The following is a 20474-nucleotide window of genomic DNA, read 5'->3' as shown; positions in this document are numbered from 1 at the left end:
CTTGCTTAAAGATTAAATCTTAAAACATTTGGGCTTCCTAAATTCAGTTTCCCTCTCCTGTAATACAGTTCACTGTGTATATAGGTGTTACATGGCTCTTTTTTGCTGCCCTGTGGGAATTGGGTCTCAGGATGTCACAATGAAAATGATGACAGTCTGGCTACTCCTACTGCCATGACTCTGACTCGGAAGTCTCCCATCTGCCAGCATCCATGAAACTGTGGCAGGCTAGCATGTTGGCTTGTGGGGTAAACTCTCAGACCCTTCACAAATCTTGCCACCTACTTGGACTTTAATCTTGATTTACAAAACAAAAAACCCCCCCAAACTCACCCCCCATATTACATGATGATGTGTAATTCCAAGATAACTATAGATTATATATCCCAATAGAAATTGGGGAGGGGAAGAAGGAATAAAAAGTATATTAGCAAGACATCTAGAACTTTTTAAGGTTACCTTATATGATAAAGTTTTCTTGAATTGTTCACTGAAATAGAAAAGAAAAAAGAATCATTATCTTAAATGCCAAATATTCGGAGTAGAGATGTCAAAGATTAGGAGCAGAATAGCCTATATCTCTGCACGGAAATATAGAAGAAACTATAAAAAAAAACTAAGTATTTTATCTGAGGAGTATATAAGCTGTCTTAAACTACAAACTGTGACAGTCTGAAATGTCTTTATAAAAAGCTCAAAGCATACTATCAATATGCTATTAATTTTCAAGAATTTTTCAAAGATTATTTGCATTGTTAGAGATATTTTTTCCTTTTCCCCACATGGGTGCACACAGATTCAGGTGTTTTAAAATGTAGGTTTTACTACTATTCAGGTATGGTGAGGCAATCACATCAGATGTTTGCCATTGGAGAGATAGAGGTCATGCTATGCCACATGGGGCCACATGGCACACACAGCACCAGGGCTGGTTAGGAGGAAGAGGGAGTGGGATAAAATGTGGGCAAGAGTCATTATTATGGGTTCCATAGGAAGAAATGGCAAGGCAGGATGAACAAGCTAGGACAGGTTAGTTTGACGAATTCAGTGGCTTTCGAGAAAGGGGCCATCCCTAGTGGTCTGGTGTGATTAGTGCAGAGGGATAATGGCCTGGGAGTGGTCTTCCAATGACAGAAGGAGAAAAATAGCAATAAATCTACAGGGACCTGAAAATGGTCACATACACTAAAGACTTTAAAATCAATTAAGTAAAGCCACAGGCTGAGTAACTCAAATTAATATTCTTAAGAACCTTTCTAGTGCTAGACTTACAGATTTCTTGCTGGGTGGTAAAATATACATTTTATCTGTATAGATTCAGAACAGAGTGAAATTTCAGCTATTGAATAAACCTGAAGTTCTATTTTATTTTTTGCTTTTCCAAAGTTCCTTTGGTTTTCTCTCAACTAGTTGCAAACTGTGGTAAAGAACAAAACAAGGAAATAAAGAAAAATCAAAGACAAAGAAAAAGAAGGCTACTGTTTGTATTTTATTACCTTACTCAGAAGCCTTGAAGGGTAAATTCAGATGGAAATTTACTAAGATTTCTTAAAAGTAACAATGCAAATGATGAAAAGTCTTTTTTTTTTGACACATTATAGAATTTTCAAAACATATTTAATCTATCCTATAATTAAAATGATCAGCATGATTCTCAATAACTATGACTCAGAGGGTGAAATGTCATCAACACCAAGATAATAGCCCTCCAGTTAAGCTGAAATGTTGAAAATTAAAATGTCTCATAGGTGGGATAAGAAGGATTGTAAAAGTGGTTGTCCAGTTTGCAGATTACTCACCACCTATGGGCAGTATATATAAATACTACTGTACCTGGCAACAGCTCACATTTTATTGGCTGCTTACTCCATGCTGCTTCTAAGTGCTTTACATATATATCATTCAATTCTCACAAAAACCTTGAGGTAGTTACTATTATAACCTGCATTTTGTAGATGAAAAAATGTAGGCAAAAAGAGTTGAAGTAAATTACCTAATGTGAAACAACATATAAAAGTCTGAGGAGCCTATCTGCACCTAGGCGGAAGACTTCCAGGTCCTAAGCACTTAACCATACCACTACACCTACTGCCTTTCATAGGTGATGAGAAGTGCTAAAACTATCAGATTTATAGTTGGCTCACTCTCAGATGGACTTGCTTCTAAATTTCAGGAGCTGAGTCAGGGAGAAAAATCAAAAAGCATCCATAGAGGAGATCCTCTCTTCCTTATATAACTTATAAACAGTACCTGACTTTCTGGAAAGAGGACGTTGAGTTCAAAACCAAAATCTCATTGCAACTTTGTATCAAATGGTTTTCATGCTTTAGTTATATTCCCCACGTTGGTGCCCTAGGTAGAATACTAAATTTCACCTTTTGGGAAAATTAAACTTTGAGGTGTTCTGAATGAAACCGTAACAGCAAGGGCATGTGACAAAGGAAGCCCGTGTTTTGATGCAGTGCTCAATCACCATGTCTGTTGCCACTCCACAAGCATGCAATGCCACCTGGAAAACAAAACCAGACATCAGCACTAAGTTCTTTATTATTAACAGTGCTACTTCTGTCCTTTTTTGTTGTTGTTAACTTTTTTGTGAGGACTGATCATCTGGTGGTTTCAAGTTACCAGAATATTATTCCATAATAGTTTTAATAGTTCTCATTTGGACATACCAAAGAACTAGTTAGCTATTCACATTAATTAAGAAAACTAAGCAAGGTTGAAAGATTACAAATGGAATATTGCAAATGAAGCATAAGATTCATTCAATGGAAAATCTGACAAGATGTTAAATATGGAAAATTTAGTATGTATGCAAGTCTAAACTAGTGTTTTTTGCTGATTATGAATTTAGTTCCATTGTAGCATTGTAGCAAGAACAATAGATTGAAATCTGAATTTCTACTCTCACATTGTAGTTGCCTATGAGATCTGGGGCCATGTAAAATTTAACTTCTTTAGGCCTCAGTCTGCTCAACTACAAACTGTGGTTAATAATACATATAACAGCACGCTGTTGCAAAAATTAAATAAATATGTATTTCAAAATTTTCTTTCAAATGCTGTATGAACATAATCTGATCAATGTTGTATGAAAACTGATCAATCATATTTATGGAGCTCCTTTTCATATTCATGTAACAGTTCATAACATTGATAAATTGCATGAACTACTTTCAATGGGTTTATTTATAAAGGAAGGAATAAAATTATGAATTGGAATCTGATTAGGGCTTCAGTTTTTCATTAAAAAACTTCTAAAAGTGATCTTAAAATGTTTAAAACAAATTCCTTAACTATATCTATATTGTGTCCAATCTAGACAATTATGAAAATTATTAGCTAAATAAGCAAAACAAGATCCTATGAAAGAAAATCTGACATGGGGATCTTTTTTTTTTTTTATTTATGATAGTCACAGAGAGAGAGAGAGGCAGAGACATAGGCAGAGGGAGAAGCAGGCTCCATGCACCAGGAGCCCGACGTGGGACTCGATCCCAGGTCTCCAGGATCGCGCCCTGGGCCAAAGGCAGGCGCCAAACCGCTGCGCCACCCAGGGATCCCCAGACATGGGATCTTAAAAAATAAAACATTTTGTCAGAAAAATCCTCAGATCTTGACAACTTCAGGGTAGGAAGGGGGCTTTCAGAATGAAGAGGAGATTTTCTGGAAATTTCTGGATGTGAGTATCATAAGCTAGAGTCCCCTCTTGAACTGGAAAACCAAAAGCAATGTCATACTGGGAAGAGGATAGCCAGATCTCTGTTCTCAACCCTTCTTCTGAATCTTCCCTCCTTCCAGGCTTACATCAGTTTAGAAGTCAACAATCCCTGTGGTTGTTGTCAATCCACTTTTCCTGTTTCATTCTGAAAACTGAGCCTGGGAAGGCTGCCATCCGGTGAAGGCAGCCACTACTTGATAATTGGGAGTAAAGAATTTTAATTTCTCATCTGCTCCTTTTATTTAATCAGCTTTGCAGAGTAAAAATCAGGCTAGTTCTTATTTTCATGAGTAGCTGGAGAAAACCTCACCATAAAAGTTATAGAAGCATTTTCCCTTGGAGGGAAAGAAAAGAGAACCAGCACTCCTTGAGTGCCCTTTGTGTGGGGGCACTATGCTGGGTAAAGGCATGCAGATTTTTCTATGCTCACAACAGCCCTAAAAAGATTTTTATTATCTCCATTTTAGAAGTAAGGAAACTAAGGCTCAGAGAAATTAAGAACATGCCCACAACAAAGCAGCTCCTGAGGGGCAGGATCCTGATCCCAGAGCCTGAACCCATACATTAATTAATTACATCAGGCTGCTTTGCAAAACTCTTTTAAGGCTCTTAAAGAAAAGTTTAGACAATTCACTCTTATAAATCTCTCTTTACTTACGTTCACATTCTCTTTGTTACATACAAAAGAAAGAGTTTATTTCCCTCATTTAAACAAAACAACTAAATCTAAAAAGTATTTGCACAATGGATTTTTGTCCTAAAAGGTTTTATTACTTCATATGCTCCTAATTTCCATTTTTTCTCAAATGCAGGTCAGAAATAACAGGCTAAAAAATGAAGAGAGATATGGATGGATGGAACAATTTGAATATGAATGTTTAGTATAAAACAAAGGTGGCACTTTAGATCCCTGGGAAAAAGATGGACTTTTAATTTATTTTTTTTAAAGGCTTTATTTTTAAGTAATCTCTATACCCAATGTAGGGCTCAAACTTACAACCCTGAGATCAAGAGTTATGTGCTCTCCCAACTGAGCCAGCCAGGAGCCCCAAAGATGGGCTTTTTAATAAGTGATGTTGGGTTAACCTGATAGCTCATGAAAAATAAAACTAGATCATTTCCTCTCACCACACATAGTGCATTTCAAATGGATTAGAGATTTAAAATGCAAAACAATAACAACAACCATGAGTGAATTCCTCTACAACCTAGGGGAGTGGCAATACTGAACTATGTCTGAAATTCTATATATGATAAAGGGTAGGGTTAATAAATTTGACAAAGTAAAAATGAAAAAAAAATCAATGGCAAAAAAACAAAAACAAAAAAAAGTATGTAAAAGACAAATGACAAAGTAAGAAAAAAAATTGACAACTTATAGCATAAACAAAGGATTAATATCCCTAACATATAGAAAGTTTCTGAAAATAAAGAAAAGTGTAATAATCTGATAGTAAAGTGTACAAGAGATTTGGATAATTCAGGAACAAAAATATGTAAATATGGTTTAAGCCAAAGTTGTTCAATATTGCTCAAAATAAGAGAAATAAGTATTTAAAGTACATTAAGATACTACTCATCACCTATTAAAGTGGCAAAAATTCTACAATTTGATGACATTCTATGGGCCAGGGTGTGGGAAAACAGACAATGTCATACATTGGTAGTGGGAATATAAAAAATGTCACAACCCTATGGTGGAAAAATTTAGCATATCCAGCAAAATTACATGAGTAATTTGTGATCTCACTTCTAAAGATCTGTTCAAGGGATACACTGGCCAAAACAAAAAAAGATTTCTTCATTGAGGCAATATTTGAAATAACAACAAAATGGAAACAAGCCAATTTTCCATTGACAGAGGACTGGTGGCTTACTCTGTAGCTCTGAAAAAGAATGAGGAATATTTCTCTACAAGGCCATGGTAGACATTATTAAATGAAAAATAGGGGATCCCTGGGTGGCTCGGTGGTTTAGCGCCTGCCTTTGGCCCAGGGTGTGATCCTGGAGACTCGGGATCGAGTCCCATGTCCCGGGATTCGAGTCCCATGTCGGGCTCCCGGCATGGAGCCTGCTTCTCCCTCTGCCTGTGTCTCTGCCTCTCCCTCTCTCTCTCTCTCTCCCTCTCTCTCTCTCTCTCTCCCTCTCTCTCTCTGTGTCTCTCATGAATGGATAAATAAAATCTTTAAAAAAATGAAAAATACTGTTAAAAAATTCTCAAACTATTTTCAGTAATCATGGTTAGTGGTTGTATTTTTGTTTTAGGACTCAAATGTATATATTGTGAGAAAAAGCAAGTAAGAAATATGCTAGGTGCCATTAGGAAGCAGATTTTTTTTTTAAAGCATAGGAGAAAGAAGAAAGAGATATGAGATAGCTAAGTGAGGCTAAATTAAAATCCCATAGTCCTGAATTTAAATTGGAAGTGTCAGTGTGTACCACAGTGATTTAAAAAAAATTTTTTTTGGTCTTGCTCAGACCACAAAAAGCCTGGAAACAAAGACCAAACAAGTAGCAATGACAATCTCCAGTACCTAAATGGCAGTAATCCAAATAGCCATTTTCCTTTAAAAGAATCTAGAGCTTTATGTAGAAATAGCTGCTGCCAGGCAAGAAATACATAAGATGAGCTGGAATATCATGTTATACTGAAAGCACAGACATTGTGAAATACTATTGAAATCCTATCAACAGGACTCAGGAGCCAACCCCAAGAGGTTCTCGCTGAATAAACCTGGGAATACTGAGCATTAGTAAGAATAATAAGTGCAATGGGTTGAAGTATTTCAAACATTAAATTGATGGGTCAATAATCATACAAAAAAAACAACTGGTCACTTTCAGTAGATGACCAACTCCACTTTGAAAACCAGAAAACCCAGGGAAAGAATCAAGTTTTATCCAGCCTTTCCTATGTGAACTGTACCTCAGCATAACCAAATGGTTAATAAAGGAAAGTTAAGGGAAGATGGAATGATAAAATTGGAATATCACCATTTTGCAATCCTTGCTAAAGTAAATAAAATTAAGGTCAATGATCACAAATGCTGCCAACACTGCACTGGAGACAACCAGACATAAATGCCTACTGATAGAACACAACACTGCCTATGATGAAATTTTACCCCAAAGTAAACCTGATCTGATTATGTCTCTACAATCTAAATCTAACTACCAATTTCCAAGCAATATTGGGAACAGGTTAATATGTGAAACAACACCAGGGGGGTATGATCAGCCAAATCCAAATTGTAGGAAACTCTAAAGAAAAAATGACATGATTCAGGGCAGCCTCGGTGGCCCAGCAGTTTAGCGCCCCCTTCAGCCTGGGGTGTGATCCTGGAGACCACGGATCAAGTCACATGTTGGGCTCCCTGCATGGAGCCTGCTTCTCCTTCTGCCTGTGTCTCTGCCTCTCCCTCTCCCTCTCTCTCTCTGTGTCTGTCATGAATAAATAAATAAAATCTTTAAAAAAAATGACATGATTCATATAAACAAACTTCAGAGGAAAAAGAGACAGGGATGGTGTAATAGGAGGAATGAGTCTACATGCTTATACCTGAAACCTGTAACATTGCAAAAAGGACGTTTTTCAGCTGTAACTAAGATTAAGAACCTTACAATACCAAGATCATTCTGCATTTACATGGGTGGGCTCAACTGAATCACATAAGGCCTTAAAAGTAGAGAACTTTCTCAGACAGGAAGCAAGTGAGATGAGACACATGGGAAAGTCAGATTTGAGGCATGAGAATGACATGAACCACCATTGCTGGCTTTTATGGATAGCTCTAAAGGCTGAATCCTGGCTGAGCCAGCCAGGGCATTGCAACCTTAATCCTACAGTGCATAGAATTAAATTCTACCAAGAACCTGAATAATCCTGGAAGTGGATTCTCGCTCAGAGCTTTTAGATAAGAGCCAAATCAAGCCAACAGCTGACTTTTATCTAATGACACCTGAAGCAGAGAAACTAGTCAAGCCCATCTGGATTTCTGATGTATATAGAACTGTGAGATAATAAATTTGTGTTATTTTAAACTGCCAAATTTGTGGTTGTTTCTTTTTTAACAAAACTAAAGCAGATGAAAACCTATAAATTTTAAGCCTTAAGATTCACATTAGCCATTTCAATTTTTATGTCTTATTTCAACCTTTATTAAAAGAAATACACTGTAAAAAATCATGAGACAACTGGTGTAGAGAGCTTCTACAGCAACATGAAGGTGGTTTTGTTGAGTAATCTACTATTATTTTTTATTAATAATGAAAGGCCTATAAGTACTACTTAGAGTTCTAGAAATTGTAGGATTCATTCATTCACTCAACAATCACTGGACATTGTGTATATACTAATATTATAGTAGTGGCTAAGAATGCAAAGGTCAAAACTATGATTCCTTTTGTATGCTGTTGACAGTAATAACTGAATCCAAAGTATTTAATACATTAATCAACTCAATTTCGGAATCATATAGGTTGAAACCACCATTCTGCTTTCTGGTTTTGTTTTTTAGTTTTTTAAAAGGTTTTTTTTAATTTTTATTTATTCATGAGAGACAGAGAGAGGCAGAGGGAGAAGCAGGCTCCATGCAGGGAGCCCAATGCGAGACCCGATCCCAGGTCTCCAGGATCCTGCCCTGGGCCGAAAGGAGCGCTAAACCACTGAGCCACTGGGGCTGCCCTTAAAAGGTTTTATTTATTTATTTGACAGAGAAAGCACAAGCAGAGGGAACAGGAGTGGGAGAGGAAGAAGCTGGCTCCTGCTGAGGAGGGAGCCTGATGTAGGGCTCGATTCCAAGACCCTGGGATCATGACCTGAGTTGAAGGCAGATGTTTAACTGACTGAGCCACCCAGTTGCCCCTCTACTTTCTGTTTTTATGCAGGTGACTGATTACCTTAGATACCTCATATAAGAGGAATCTCACAGTATGTCTTTTTTGCAACTGGCTTATTTTACTTAGCAACCTCAAGGTTCATGACAAGATTTCTTTTTCTTTCTTTTTTTTTTAAGATTTTTAAAGTTTATTTATTCATGAAACACACACACACACACAGAGGCAGAGACACAGGCAGAGGGAGAAGCAGGCTCCATGCAGGGAGTCTGACGTGGGACTCAATCCGGGAGATCCGGGATCATGCCCTGGGCTAAAGGCGGCGCTTAACCGCTGAGCCATCCGGGCTGCCTGATTTCTTTCTTTTTAAAGGCTAAATAATATATACATACATCATATGTTGTTTATCTGTCCATGGACACTTGAGTTGCTTTCACCTCTTGGCTATTGGGAATATTGCTGCTGTGAACAGCAGTGTACAACTAAGTAGGTACTATTTTAGGATAAGGAAATTGAGGCCCAGAGAGGGTAAGTAACTTGTTGCAGGTCACACAGCAAATCAAGGACCCTAACTCAGTTTGGGGCCTCCATCCTAGATACCTACTCTTTACAAATATATCCCCTCTCTTTTTATTCATTTCATTGGTCCTACTATCTTCTGAAATTACAACACCATAGGGAACTAGCATGTATTCAGTATCTGCTAGATGTCAAAATCTACATTGATTTTTTTTTGTTTTAATCATTTAATTATTGTCTTAATATATTAAGTAGCTCTTATTGTCTCCATTTGGAATCACATGTCCAAAGTCCCTAGCCAGCAAGACCTGGTCTAACGTCACAAGTGATGAAGCCAAGATTTGAACTCCTACTGCCTGATACCAAACTTTGTTCTAGTTCTCTGTGTTCTTATTTGCTCCTTTCTGAGATGTAAGAAGCAAACAGAAGGGCACTGACTGGACTCCAGGCTCGGCTCTCACACTAACTTGATATGCCTCTCTGCAGATACAGGTGGCCTCAACTGCTCTGTGAAATGAAAAAGTTGAACTGGATGATCTCTAAATTTGCCCAGCCAATTAGGCTCTGAACCTTTGCTTCTCAAAGGATTCTTAACCAAAATATCTTAGACGGAAGTAGGCGTGGTGCCAACTATGCACTCATGTTCTCTCCCCCAACCCCTTTAAAAACTTTCATGCAATTATGTTATAGATAGTTGGCTTGAAAATTCAAATAATGCTAAAAGGCATGTACAGTAATAACAAAGGGTCCTTGTTCTGTACACTCTTCCACCCTTGAAAGAACATCTGGCAACCAAGGCCAATGCTTTTCAACTCACTGGCTTTCTTTCCTGAAATCTAGCACTTTTTCTATATAATAAATACATATTGCTCTCCCGTTATTTTTAAATATTAGACATTACTATTGACTTCCATTATAGGAGATGAGTTTTGTTTTTGTGTGGTTTGGTTTGTTTTTTTAATTTACATTCTTTTTCCTTTTATTGTCCTCTTAATATTACCTCCAATTTCTAGCTAAGTGTTTACATAATGTTTTATTATTATTGCTTTGTATATATACTATTCACTGCTGAGCTAAGTGTGTTGTACGATTTAAAAAAAAAATATATATATATATATGTATATATATATATATCCAAGCCTCTCTCTACCCCAAACTCTGTAAAATGCCCTATCATATAACTTTCTGCTCTATGAAAACTGCCAACTAATCAATCACTCTCAATTTTCTTTCCTGAAGACATTTTCCTGGGCTTTCTGACCTTTAAGTAATGACTCAGTGCTTTCTTTCTAGGCCTTCTGCCTAGCTCTGATCCTGAGATTCCCTTTGCCATCATACTGAGGATTCTCTTCACCTCCTTTTGTGTTAGGTACTACTTATTATTTTTTTTATTTGCTCTCTTGTGTTAGTGAAGCACATCCTCTAGGAGATTCCTGAAGTACGTTTCCTTTTTTTTTTTTTTTTAAGATTATTTATTTATTTATTCATGAGAGACAGAAAGCGAGAGAGAGAGGCAGAGACACAGGCAGAGGGAGAAGCAGGCTCCATGCAGGGAGTCTGACGTGGGACTCGATCCCAGATCTCCAGGATCAGGCCCTGAGCTGAAGGCGGTGCTAAACCGCTGAGCTCCCCAGGCTGCCCTGAAGTACGTTTCTTGAGACATTAACATTTCATTATTACTTTCACATTTGATAGATTGATTAGGTATAGAATCTTAGGTTGGATATTTTTCTTCAGAATTTTCAAGACATTGTTTCACTGTCTTCTAGCCTTCCATTGTTGCTATTGAGAATTGTGTTGGTATTTTGATTCCAATTTTTTTTATATGGCTTCCCCATTTTTTTTCCCCCTCTATCTGGAAATTATTAGGAAGTTTTCATCCTTGATGTTCTAAAATTTCACAATACACCTTGGTTTGTCATTTTTCAAATAGGCTTTTTATTTATTTTTATTGAAATATAACTAACATACAGTGTTACCTTAGTTTCAGGTGTACAGTATAATGATTCAACAATTCTACTCATTACTCAGTGTTCAAGATAAGTGAATTCTTGGTCCCTTTATCTATTTTACCTCTCTCTGTGCCACCTCCCCTCCCATAACCACCAGTTTGCTCTCTGTATTTATGGTTTATTTTATTTTTTTGTTTTGTTTCTTAAATTCCATGTATGAGTGAAATCATATGGTATTTGTCTTTCTCTGGTTGACTTATTTCACTTAACATAATACCCTCTAGATCTATCCATGTTATTGCAAATGGCAAGATCTCATTCTTTTCTATGGCTTGGTAATATTCCATTATGTATAAGTGTTGTGTATATATATATTTTTTTAAGATTTTTATTTATTTATTTATTTGAGGGAGAGAGAGACAGAGATAGTGAGAGAGAGAGAGAGAGAGAGCATGAGTGGGGAGGAGAGGGAGAGCAGACTCCCTGCTAAGCAGGGAGCCCCACATGGGACTTGATCCCATGACCTCGGGATCACGACCCTAGCCGAACACAGACACTCAACTGACTGAGCCACCCAGGTGCCCTGTGTGTGTATATCTTTATGCATTCATTTATGAATGGACACTTGGCTTGCTTCCATATCTTGGCTATTGTAATAATGCTGCAATAAACATAGGGCTGTATATATCTTTTCAAATTAGTGTTTTCACTTTCTTTGGGCAAATACCCAGTAGTGGAATTAATGGATCATATGGTAATTATACTTTTAAATTTTTGAGGAAATTTCATATGGTTTTCCACAGTCACTGTGCCAATTTGCAAATATCTTCTCCATTCAATGGGTTGTCTTTTGTTTTGTTGATGGTTCCCTTCATTGTGCAAAAGTTATTTTATTTTGGTGTAGTCCCAATAGTTTAATTTCCCTTGCCTGAGGAGACATCTAGAAAAATGTTTCTATGATCAATGTCAAAGAGATTACTGCCTATGTTTTCTTCTAGTTTTATGGTTTTAGGTCTCACATTTAGGTCTTTAATCTATTTTGAGTTTATTTTGGGGTATGGTGTAAGAAAGTGGTCCAGTTTCATTCTTTTGCATGTAGCTGTTCAGTTTTCCCAACAGCGTTTTTTGAAGAGGCTGTCTTTTTCCTATTATATGTTCCTGTCTCTTTTGTTGTAGTTGTTGTTTTGCCACGTAAGTGTGGGTTTATTTCTAGGCTCTCTTCCTGTTCCATTGATCTATGTGTCTATTTTTGTACCAGTACCATACCGTTTTGATTGCTATAGTTTTCTGGTAGTGTTTTTTTTTTTAATTTATTTATTTGAGAGAATATGTGTGCATATGTGCATGCACAGGGAGAAGGCCAAGGGAGAGAATCTTCAAGCAGACTCCAAGCTGAGTGTGGAGCCCAACAAAGGCCTCAGTCTCATGACCTATAATATCATGACCCATGAGATCATGACCCGGGTTGAAACCAAGAGTTGGACGTTTAACCAATTGAGCCACCCAGGCGCCCCAAAAGTGGTCTGTTTTAATCAAGAGAAACCCTTCATTATTGACACATTTTCTTATATTAGTTCTTGGATATTTTCCTTCCCACCATTTTATGTTTTTTCTTTCTAGTTGTCCTATTCCTGAGGTATTGGACTCGACTCTGTAGACTGAATCTCTAATTGTTTTTTAAAATGCTTATTTCAGTTTCTATTTCTTTTTTTGGTTCTATTTTTATAGGTGATATCCTATACTTCATCTTTTAGATTTTCTACTTGTGGTTTTGGTTTCTTTTTTTTCAATTTTGGTTAACATATTTTTAATTTCCAAGAAGTCCCTTCTTGTTCTCTGTTGGTTTATCCACCCCCACCCCCCTTCATTCTATCCTTGTTTCATTCATGTAATATCTTCTCTGATCTCTCCATGAATGAGATCCTTTGTTATGTTTGTTGCTTTGGTCTCTATCTTCTATTTTGGAAGTTTTCCACGTTTGATATTCCTTGGCTGTCAGTTCATATTAAAGAGTGATCACTAAAACTAAAAGGTTGACTGGAAGTACTAAATGAAAGGCTTGAAGACTGGTGGGCTTCACTAGTGACTGAATGATCAGGTGGCTAGCTGCCTTTTCTTTTTTTAATTACAGCTATAAAGAGATCCATCATTTAGTGTGCAGATTCTCACTGAGTTCTTGTTTTCAGTATGGCACAGCACCCTTGCCCTCCTCTATGCCCAGTATCCCTGTATTTTGAGCATCTCTGGCTCAGTTTTTTCACAGAAAAAAAGCTCTAGTTTCTTGCAGGAGTCAGGGAGTATACACAAGATAGAGGTAGGAATCTGGGTCTCTAAATATTATTTTTAATTAAACATGATTTCAGCTCTTTCTTATCCCCTGTCTCTGAGGTTTCTGGCATTCTGAATCCTTGACATTTTCGGGGATTCTGAGAGCAAAGTGACTTGCTTCCTGATAGTCACTCCATCTCCTCACGCATTTCAGTTTGATCTTCCTCTTTTCTACTCAACTTACCATTTTTCTTTAGTCTGCTTTCTGCCTTCATCTATTGTGGTTCAAGTTACAGAATCTTGAATGTTGGCTCATCAAAAATGGGAGTATGAGTCTTCTGGTTTTTGTTCTTCTTGTTATTTGGGGATCTGATCTTCCTTGGAGACAAGGGGATTAAAATATTTCTATCTGCTTTCTTCACCTGGGAAGTCCTCCATTTTGTCTAAATGATTTTTCAAAATTGTGTCTGTAGACTATATACTTCCTCAAGTTCCTTTTACTTTAAAAACAAGGATTATATAAATTACTGATCAAGGTGCTACTGAATCACATTGTATAATTGCATATGCTTCTAATTGTAAAGTAACATATATAACTAGAAATAAACTTGTAATTAAGCACTCAGCACTGATAAACCATAAACAATCATATTAAAATTGTTATGGGTAAGATAAAAAACATAAATACATAGCTCAAAAATAAACCATTTTGAGATTTTTATATATATTGACGATATAGAAGATAGTCACCAATACTGTTAGAAATCAATACCTTATCACCTGGTTCAGAAGACTCTGTTACTGTTGGAATTATCCAGCTAAAACATTTTGATGGCAAGGTTAACACTGACATTTTTTTTTTTTTTTTTTAGTGCAGTGTGTTTTTCCATAGTCATGGTCCTTTCTATAATATTGTTTGACAACAGGTTTTTTGTAATATTGTTTGAGAGCATTTGTATTAATACACATTGTAAGTTAGGTCTTAAAAAGCATAATCTTGTAAAGTAGGTTTTCACAAAAATGAAGATTGTTTATCCTGCATTAGATAAGAAGGCAATACACAGACCTCTTTTTTTTAAAAAGCCTTAAATTAGGACGTCTGGGTGGCTCAGCAGGTTAGCTCCTGCCTTTGGCCCAGGGCGAGATCCTAGAGTCCTGGGATTGAGTCCCACATTGGGTTCCCTGCATGGAGCCTGCTTCTCCCTATGCCTGTGTCTCTGCCTCTCTCTCTTTCTCTGTGTCTCATGAATAAATAAATAAAATATTTAAAAAAGAAAAAAAAAACAGCCTTAAAAAGGCCACTTGTGAAGCAATTTTTAAATTTTCCTTTAAAGGTTGGTAATCAATACATACTGTCTCAGTTTGGTCTATTGTTTAAAAAAAATTACCATACAGTAGGTAGCTTAAACCGCAAACATTTATTGCAGCTCTGGTGGTGGAAAAGTCCAAGATCAGGGTGCTGGCGATCTAATGTCTAGAGAGGGACCCCTTTGTGGTTTGCAGATAGAGGGGATGAAAGAAGCTCTCTTGTCTTACAAGAGTACTAATTCCATTCAGGAAGGCTCCACCTTCATGACCTAATTACCTCCCAAGCCCCAGGTCTTCATTCCATTATGTTAAGGGTTAGGAATTCAACATATGCATTTTTTCAAAGAGGACACTAACATTCAACTCATAACATACTTAATTCAGCATATATTGAAACTGGGAGGAAAAAATACCTTCTTGGATGTTTCTTAATTTTGAAAAAACTTTTAAATTTTCCTCAGGACACGAATAGTCATTATAATCAAAATGAGAATAAGCCAACTACAACTATTGGGGGTGCTTGGGTGGGTGGCTCAGTCATTGTGCTAAGTGGGGAATCTGCTGGAGATTCTCTCCCTCTACCTTTCTCCCTGCTTGCACATACTCTCTCTCTCTCAAATAAATAAATCTTTAGAAAAAAAAAATTCATACTTGTTTTGAAAGAAAAAGATATAGATTTTATATGTTCAGAATTCTTTTAGATATGGTATACTAATCCTTAGGGATCTATTAGCCTTTCTTGGCTAAATAAGCTATCTGTCTCTCTACAATATTAAACACATATTTATTCTTCTATCTTTATTGCTTACATTATCATGAATATAAAAGCAACATGTTAAATTATAGGTATTTTGAAAATATGGAAAGTAAGAAAAAAATATTATCACATAGTATATAGAGATAGCTACCTTTAAAAAAATCCATATTAGCATATTCTTCCCATCTTTTTTAAGTGCAGAGATCACACTGTACACAGTAAAGCGGCCCAATTTATTGAGTGCTACCTAAATAGCAGACAACCTGCTAAGTGTTTCACATACGTTATATCAATATCCTATGAGTCAGCTATTTTATGCCTAGTTTATATATGGAAAAATTGATTAGGATTAGTGAGTTTGTTTTTTTTTTAATTTTTTTTTAAATTTTTATTTATTTATGATAGTCACAGAGAGAGAGAGGCAGAGACACAGGCAGAGGGAGAAGCAGGCTCCATGCACCAGGAGCCTGACGTGGGATTCGAACCCAGGTCTCCAGGATCGCACCCTGGGCCAAAGGCAGGCGCCAAACCGCTGCGCCACCCAGGGATCCCAGGATTAGTGAGTTTAAATAAGTTGCCCAGAGTCATGCAGCTAGTAAGTGCCAAGCTGAGATTTTGGCACAAATTACCCAATGTTAAAATCCACACTCTTTATCATTATGTTTATTTTCTTTGTTTACCATTATAACTAATTTTTCATGTCATTAATAAATCATTGCAAATATCATATAAAGTAAAAAATATAAAACTCCTGTATAATTAGGCTTATCTCATGGAAGCTCTGCAATCGAAGAGTAGTAATATTTTTTTTAACTTTTGCAAAATTTAAGAGCAAGGATGGCATATCACTGTTGTTCAAGTTAAAATTTACTTTGAATTTTTTATAAGCTTATTAGGCATTTGTATTTCTAAAGAACCAAAAACTACATGCTGACTCTTTGGAACAAATGCAGTGTCATCTCATTCATTCTGATTATATTGGCAGGTGCAGTAGGTGGAAGTGTTGGAAGACCTAATTAAAAGATCTGAAAATATTTAGATTTGTTCCTTTCCTTATTTCAGATCCAACTAGTTTAACAAAGTTAGTAAATCTTTTCATTTTTGCCTGCTGTAGGTTGTTATATTAACAGAAGTATGGCTAATAATTAGTATTTTAATTCTTATATATAAATGATTTGCTAAAAGTTCCTAAACATAGTTGATTCTAAATTTTAAAATTCTCTCCTTAAAATCTGGTTTACTGGGCAGCCCCAGTGGCTCAGTGGTTTAGCGCTGCCTTCAGCTCAGGGTGTAATCCTGGAGACCCAGGACTGAGTCCCACGTCAGGCTCCCTGCATGGAGCCTGTTTCTCCCTCTGCCTGTGTGTCTGCCTCTGTGTGTGTGTGTGTGTCTCTCATGAATAAATAAATAAAATCTTAAAAAAAAAATCTGGTTTACATTACTATTTTTAAAAAAAATAGTAAAAGAAAAAAATATTTACTAAGCAAAGATAAATGCTAACTAAACCTTTATTTGAAATATCACAAAATCATGGATTAATGCAATTTTAATGCATTTCCAATACTTATTCTGATTTCCTCTCTAGCTACACTATTTTCACTGTAATCTATTTAATATAAGAGTTGGAGCCACTGATGCATTCAGCTTGATTTATCTAGTAACAATGCCTCAATTATCCTCCTAGGGAAAATTATTTTCTTGAGAGTAAATCTAATTTTGGTTTAATCCTCCAAGTAATTTTAATTCATTTTCTATATATCTTGACAAAAGTAATTATGAAAGAAAAAAGTCATTATGAATATATTATTATGAAATGTAGAAAAAATATCACATAAAAAAGACACACATTCTCAGGTAGTGTTAGTGAATTATGACCTTGGAAGTTATAAGAATATGCCAGAATGATTTAGCACCTATAAACCACAGAAAGATAAAGAGATATATGGCTGATAAGACTGGAATTTTGTGATTTGAAAGGTGAGTAAATGGGCAGCAATTTCTTGCCACCTTAAATATTTTGCTGGTGTACTGGTAACATGGGCAACTGGTTTAATGGCTCATTTCCTGGGAGAAGCTTTGATTTTATGTCGACATTTATGTAAAATTTAAGTTGTACATAAACATATAGTTAATTTGAATTCACTGTTTCAGATGTCTGCATTTTCCTGAATTTCCTCAGTAATAGGCTTTTTTTTCTCTTCGTATCGGCTTGGTTTGAGATAACCAATCTAGATCATGTCTGCAATGGAAACAAATTGCATATATTTTTCCCTGTAAAAGATAACAATAAATCCCACAAATTCCCAGTAGCTGATGTTTAGGAAATGGACCTCACTGGAAAGATCATAAGAACTATGAAAGTCTGAGTTTTTATTCTGAAAAAGAGTTCCAGCTAGACTAGCCTATTGTGTATGTTTTATGAACACATATAGTTGGGAATGCAGATTAGCACAACGTCCCTAGAAAGAGATTTGGCAAATGTAACCAAGTCTTAAACAATGCATAAGATGCCCATCATAGTAATTATTATGCATTATGACAACATGAAAAAAAAACATGATCAATGAGTAGGGGAAAGATTTATGACAATGTTGAGTTAAAGCAAGATCCATGTAGTATGATAGTATGTCAGTAATGTTAACATATGTGTAAATATACGTTTGTATGTGTGCATAAATATAATGACCAAAGGGTTTTAATGGTAGTACTGGTGATTCTTCTTTGTATTATTATGTATTTTTCTATAGTAAACATATAGCCCTTTAAAAATAAGAAAAAATATTTAAAACAAATACAAAGAATAACAGCAACATTTCTTTATTTTTCTTTGTTATCTTTAAAAAATGTAAAATAAACTAAGGGAGGTCATTGTCATTAGAATTCATTCGTTCATTCGATTGAGAACTATTTTCAAGCATTTGCTATATGTCAAACATTGTTTTAGGCACCAGGTATTCTGCAGTGAAGAAAATAAAGCTCATATCTGGGAGAGGAACAAATGTTACCTCTACCACATACTGGTGAAGTGCTATGAATGAAATAATATTCATTAATATGCTATACTTTAGAGATAGTTGAAATAAAAAGTTATACACCTACTTAGCAAAGAATATAAAAGTATCTTATCTGATTAGTCTGAGGCATATAATTTTTCTTAATTAAAGAAATTGAAATTGCTTACTTACCCCAATATTAAACATCCCTGTAAAATACTCCATATTTGCTTGAATGAACCAAATGTTGCTTAAACCTAGTTCATCACTTCTCTTCTTAGCACGGATTAAAGATAATTCCTTGTTTTCTATTAATGTAACCTAGATTTCACCCAGGAAACAACAGTATATTCAGTAACATAATTCAGACATTAGGGCAAAGTATTATTACTGTATTTCATAGCTTTAATGTAGAACATATTACACTGATCCTTATCCTCTGTCAGGAAGTATGTCCAATAATGTGGTATAAAAATGAACAAGGTCCTCAAACTCTTAAAGCTTACAAATGGAGTGATATAAGTGTAACAGGCAATTATAATATAGTGATGTGTGTAATGGAAGACATATTGCATTATCAGAGCACTCAGACTTCATGACTAAGGAAGGTTTTAGTAATTTAACATGGAAAATAACATATTAACTGAGGCCTGAGAAAAGAATAGAAATTAGCTAGAGGACTGAAGGAGTATTTCTGGCAGAGAGAGAAACATGTAAGAAGGCCCAAGGGTGTGTTTGAAGAACTGAGAAAATTGGTGTAGCTGGGGCACAGTGTGTGGTGGTGATGGTGGATGGGGGGACAGGGTATGGAGGGTAGACATAATTCTGGAGAGGTAATAGCAGCCAGATCGTGTGATAAAAGAAGGTTCCATTGTTGCAATGTATACTATGGATTGGTTGGGGTGAAGGGCAACCTTCAGAAGGAAGGGCAAATGGTTAGGAGTCTCTAGGAATCCAGGCCAATGATGACTGGAGAGGATTACTGGTTTTGACAAAGAAAAGTGGGCAGAATTAAATCACTATAATCACTATCATTCCTAGTTCTACCCTTATTTTGTCCTTATGCTTGTCTTTATGGAAAAATCCTGCATTCCTTTGTATACAAACCTATCAGAGTATACTTGGCATCAAAGGCTTTCCAGCCATTATTCTAGCCAAGATTTCACCTTTAAAGTCTCAACATCTCTGAGTTTCTAGAACTGTGGAGAAGGGGGAAAAAACACCATATCCTTGACCCTGCTTCTCCAGGGTTCTTCTTTATGAGCTTTCTTCCTCTAACTCCAACCACGAGATTGTTGCTTTCCTTGATAACAAAAACAGCTGCTAGTTTCCCCCAGGATTCCTTATTTATTTTGCCCTTTATTTTTGGAGAAAAGAAAAGAATGATACCCCCTTGCCCCCCAGTTGTCTGTTACATGTCATTCTGGCCAGTCTATGAGTTCTTCACCATTTTCTTCTGTGAGGAGTCACTATAATTATTTTGCACCTTCCAGGGAGTTCATGAGCAAAGAATATGCCCTGTTTGTTTTGTATTTTTTTAAAAGTCATCAAATTCTAGACTTTTATGCTAAAAGATGATGATCACTGCAAGGAAATGATTTCATATGGCAGAAGACTAAAAATAATAAACTCCTAACAAATGGCGGCAATGACTGCATAAATTATGGTACATTTACTTAAAAACATACTGTGTACTTACATTTTGGTGATATTTTAATAATGGTATTTAAAACTATTTGCAATAGGGAAAAAACATTTATGCTACAATACTGAGTTAAAGCTGGTGACTAAAATTATATTTACATTTTTAGCATTTGCAGCAATAAGCATCCTCATAGACAATGACTTAATGAGAACAGGGGAAGAAAAGCATTTGATGGATGACTGTGGTAAATTTGGAGTTTATTTTTTTCTTTAACAGATTTTGTTATTCTGTTACAATTTTGGTAAAATGGATAAAAATCAAGATACTAAAAGAATATGCTTAATAAGTTTCAGAAGCTAGTATTTCTGGTATAAAAATATATGGACAATTAAACTAGTTTTACTATTAACTATTTTATTTAACAGCAGAATGGTGTTTCCTTCTAAAAATTATTTTAAAATATAGCCATTTT

At 35.9% G+C, this 20474-nt stretch overlaps 1 protein-coding gene across 2 annotated transcripts in view; it reads right to left on the bottom strand.

Annotated features, from left to right (window-relative positions):
* Positions 1-20474, bottom strand: part of GSTCD (glutathione S-transferase C-terminal domain containing) — a 125102-nt gene that overhangs the window by 8526 nt on the left and 96102 nt on the right. The window contains exons 8-10 of one of the 2 annotated variants that reach the window (XM_041759128.1): positions 18550-18678; positions 2376-2509; positions 460-490 (exon numbers count right to left, since the gene is read on the bottom strand). In XM_041759128.1, coding sequence (XP_041615062.1) covers positions 460-490; positions 2376-2509; positions 18550-18678 — 294 coding nt within the window. Of the gene's footprint in view, positions 1-459; positions 491-2375; positions 2510-13543; positions 13678-18549; positions 18679-20474 lie in introns of those variants that run through there. The other variant, XR_005988457.1, reaches the window with a different exon arrangement.

Source organism: Vulpes lagopus, chromosome 6 (genome assembly GCF_018345385.1).
Source record: "Vulpes lagopus strain Blue_001 chromosome 6, ASM1834538v1, whole genome shotgun sequence".
NCBI lineage: Eukaryota > Metazoa > Chordata > Mammalia > Carnivora > Canidae > Vulpes > Vulpes lagopus.
This window is presented reverse-complemented; position numbering and strand designations above follow the sequence as displayed.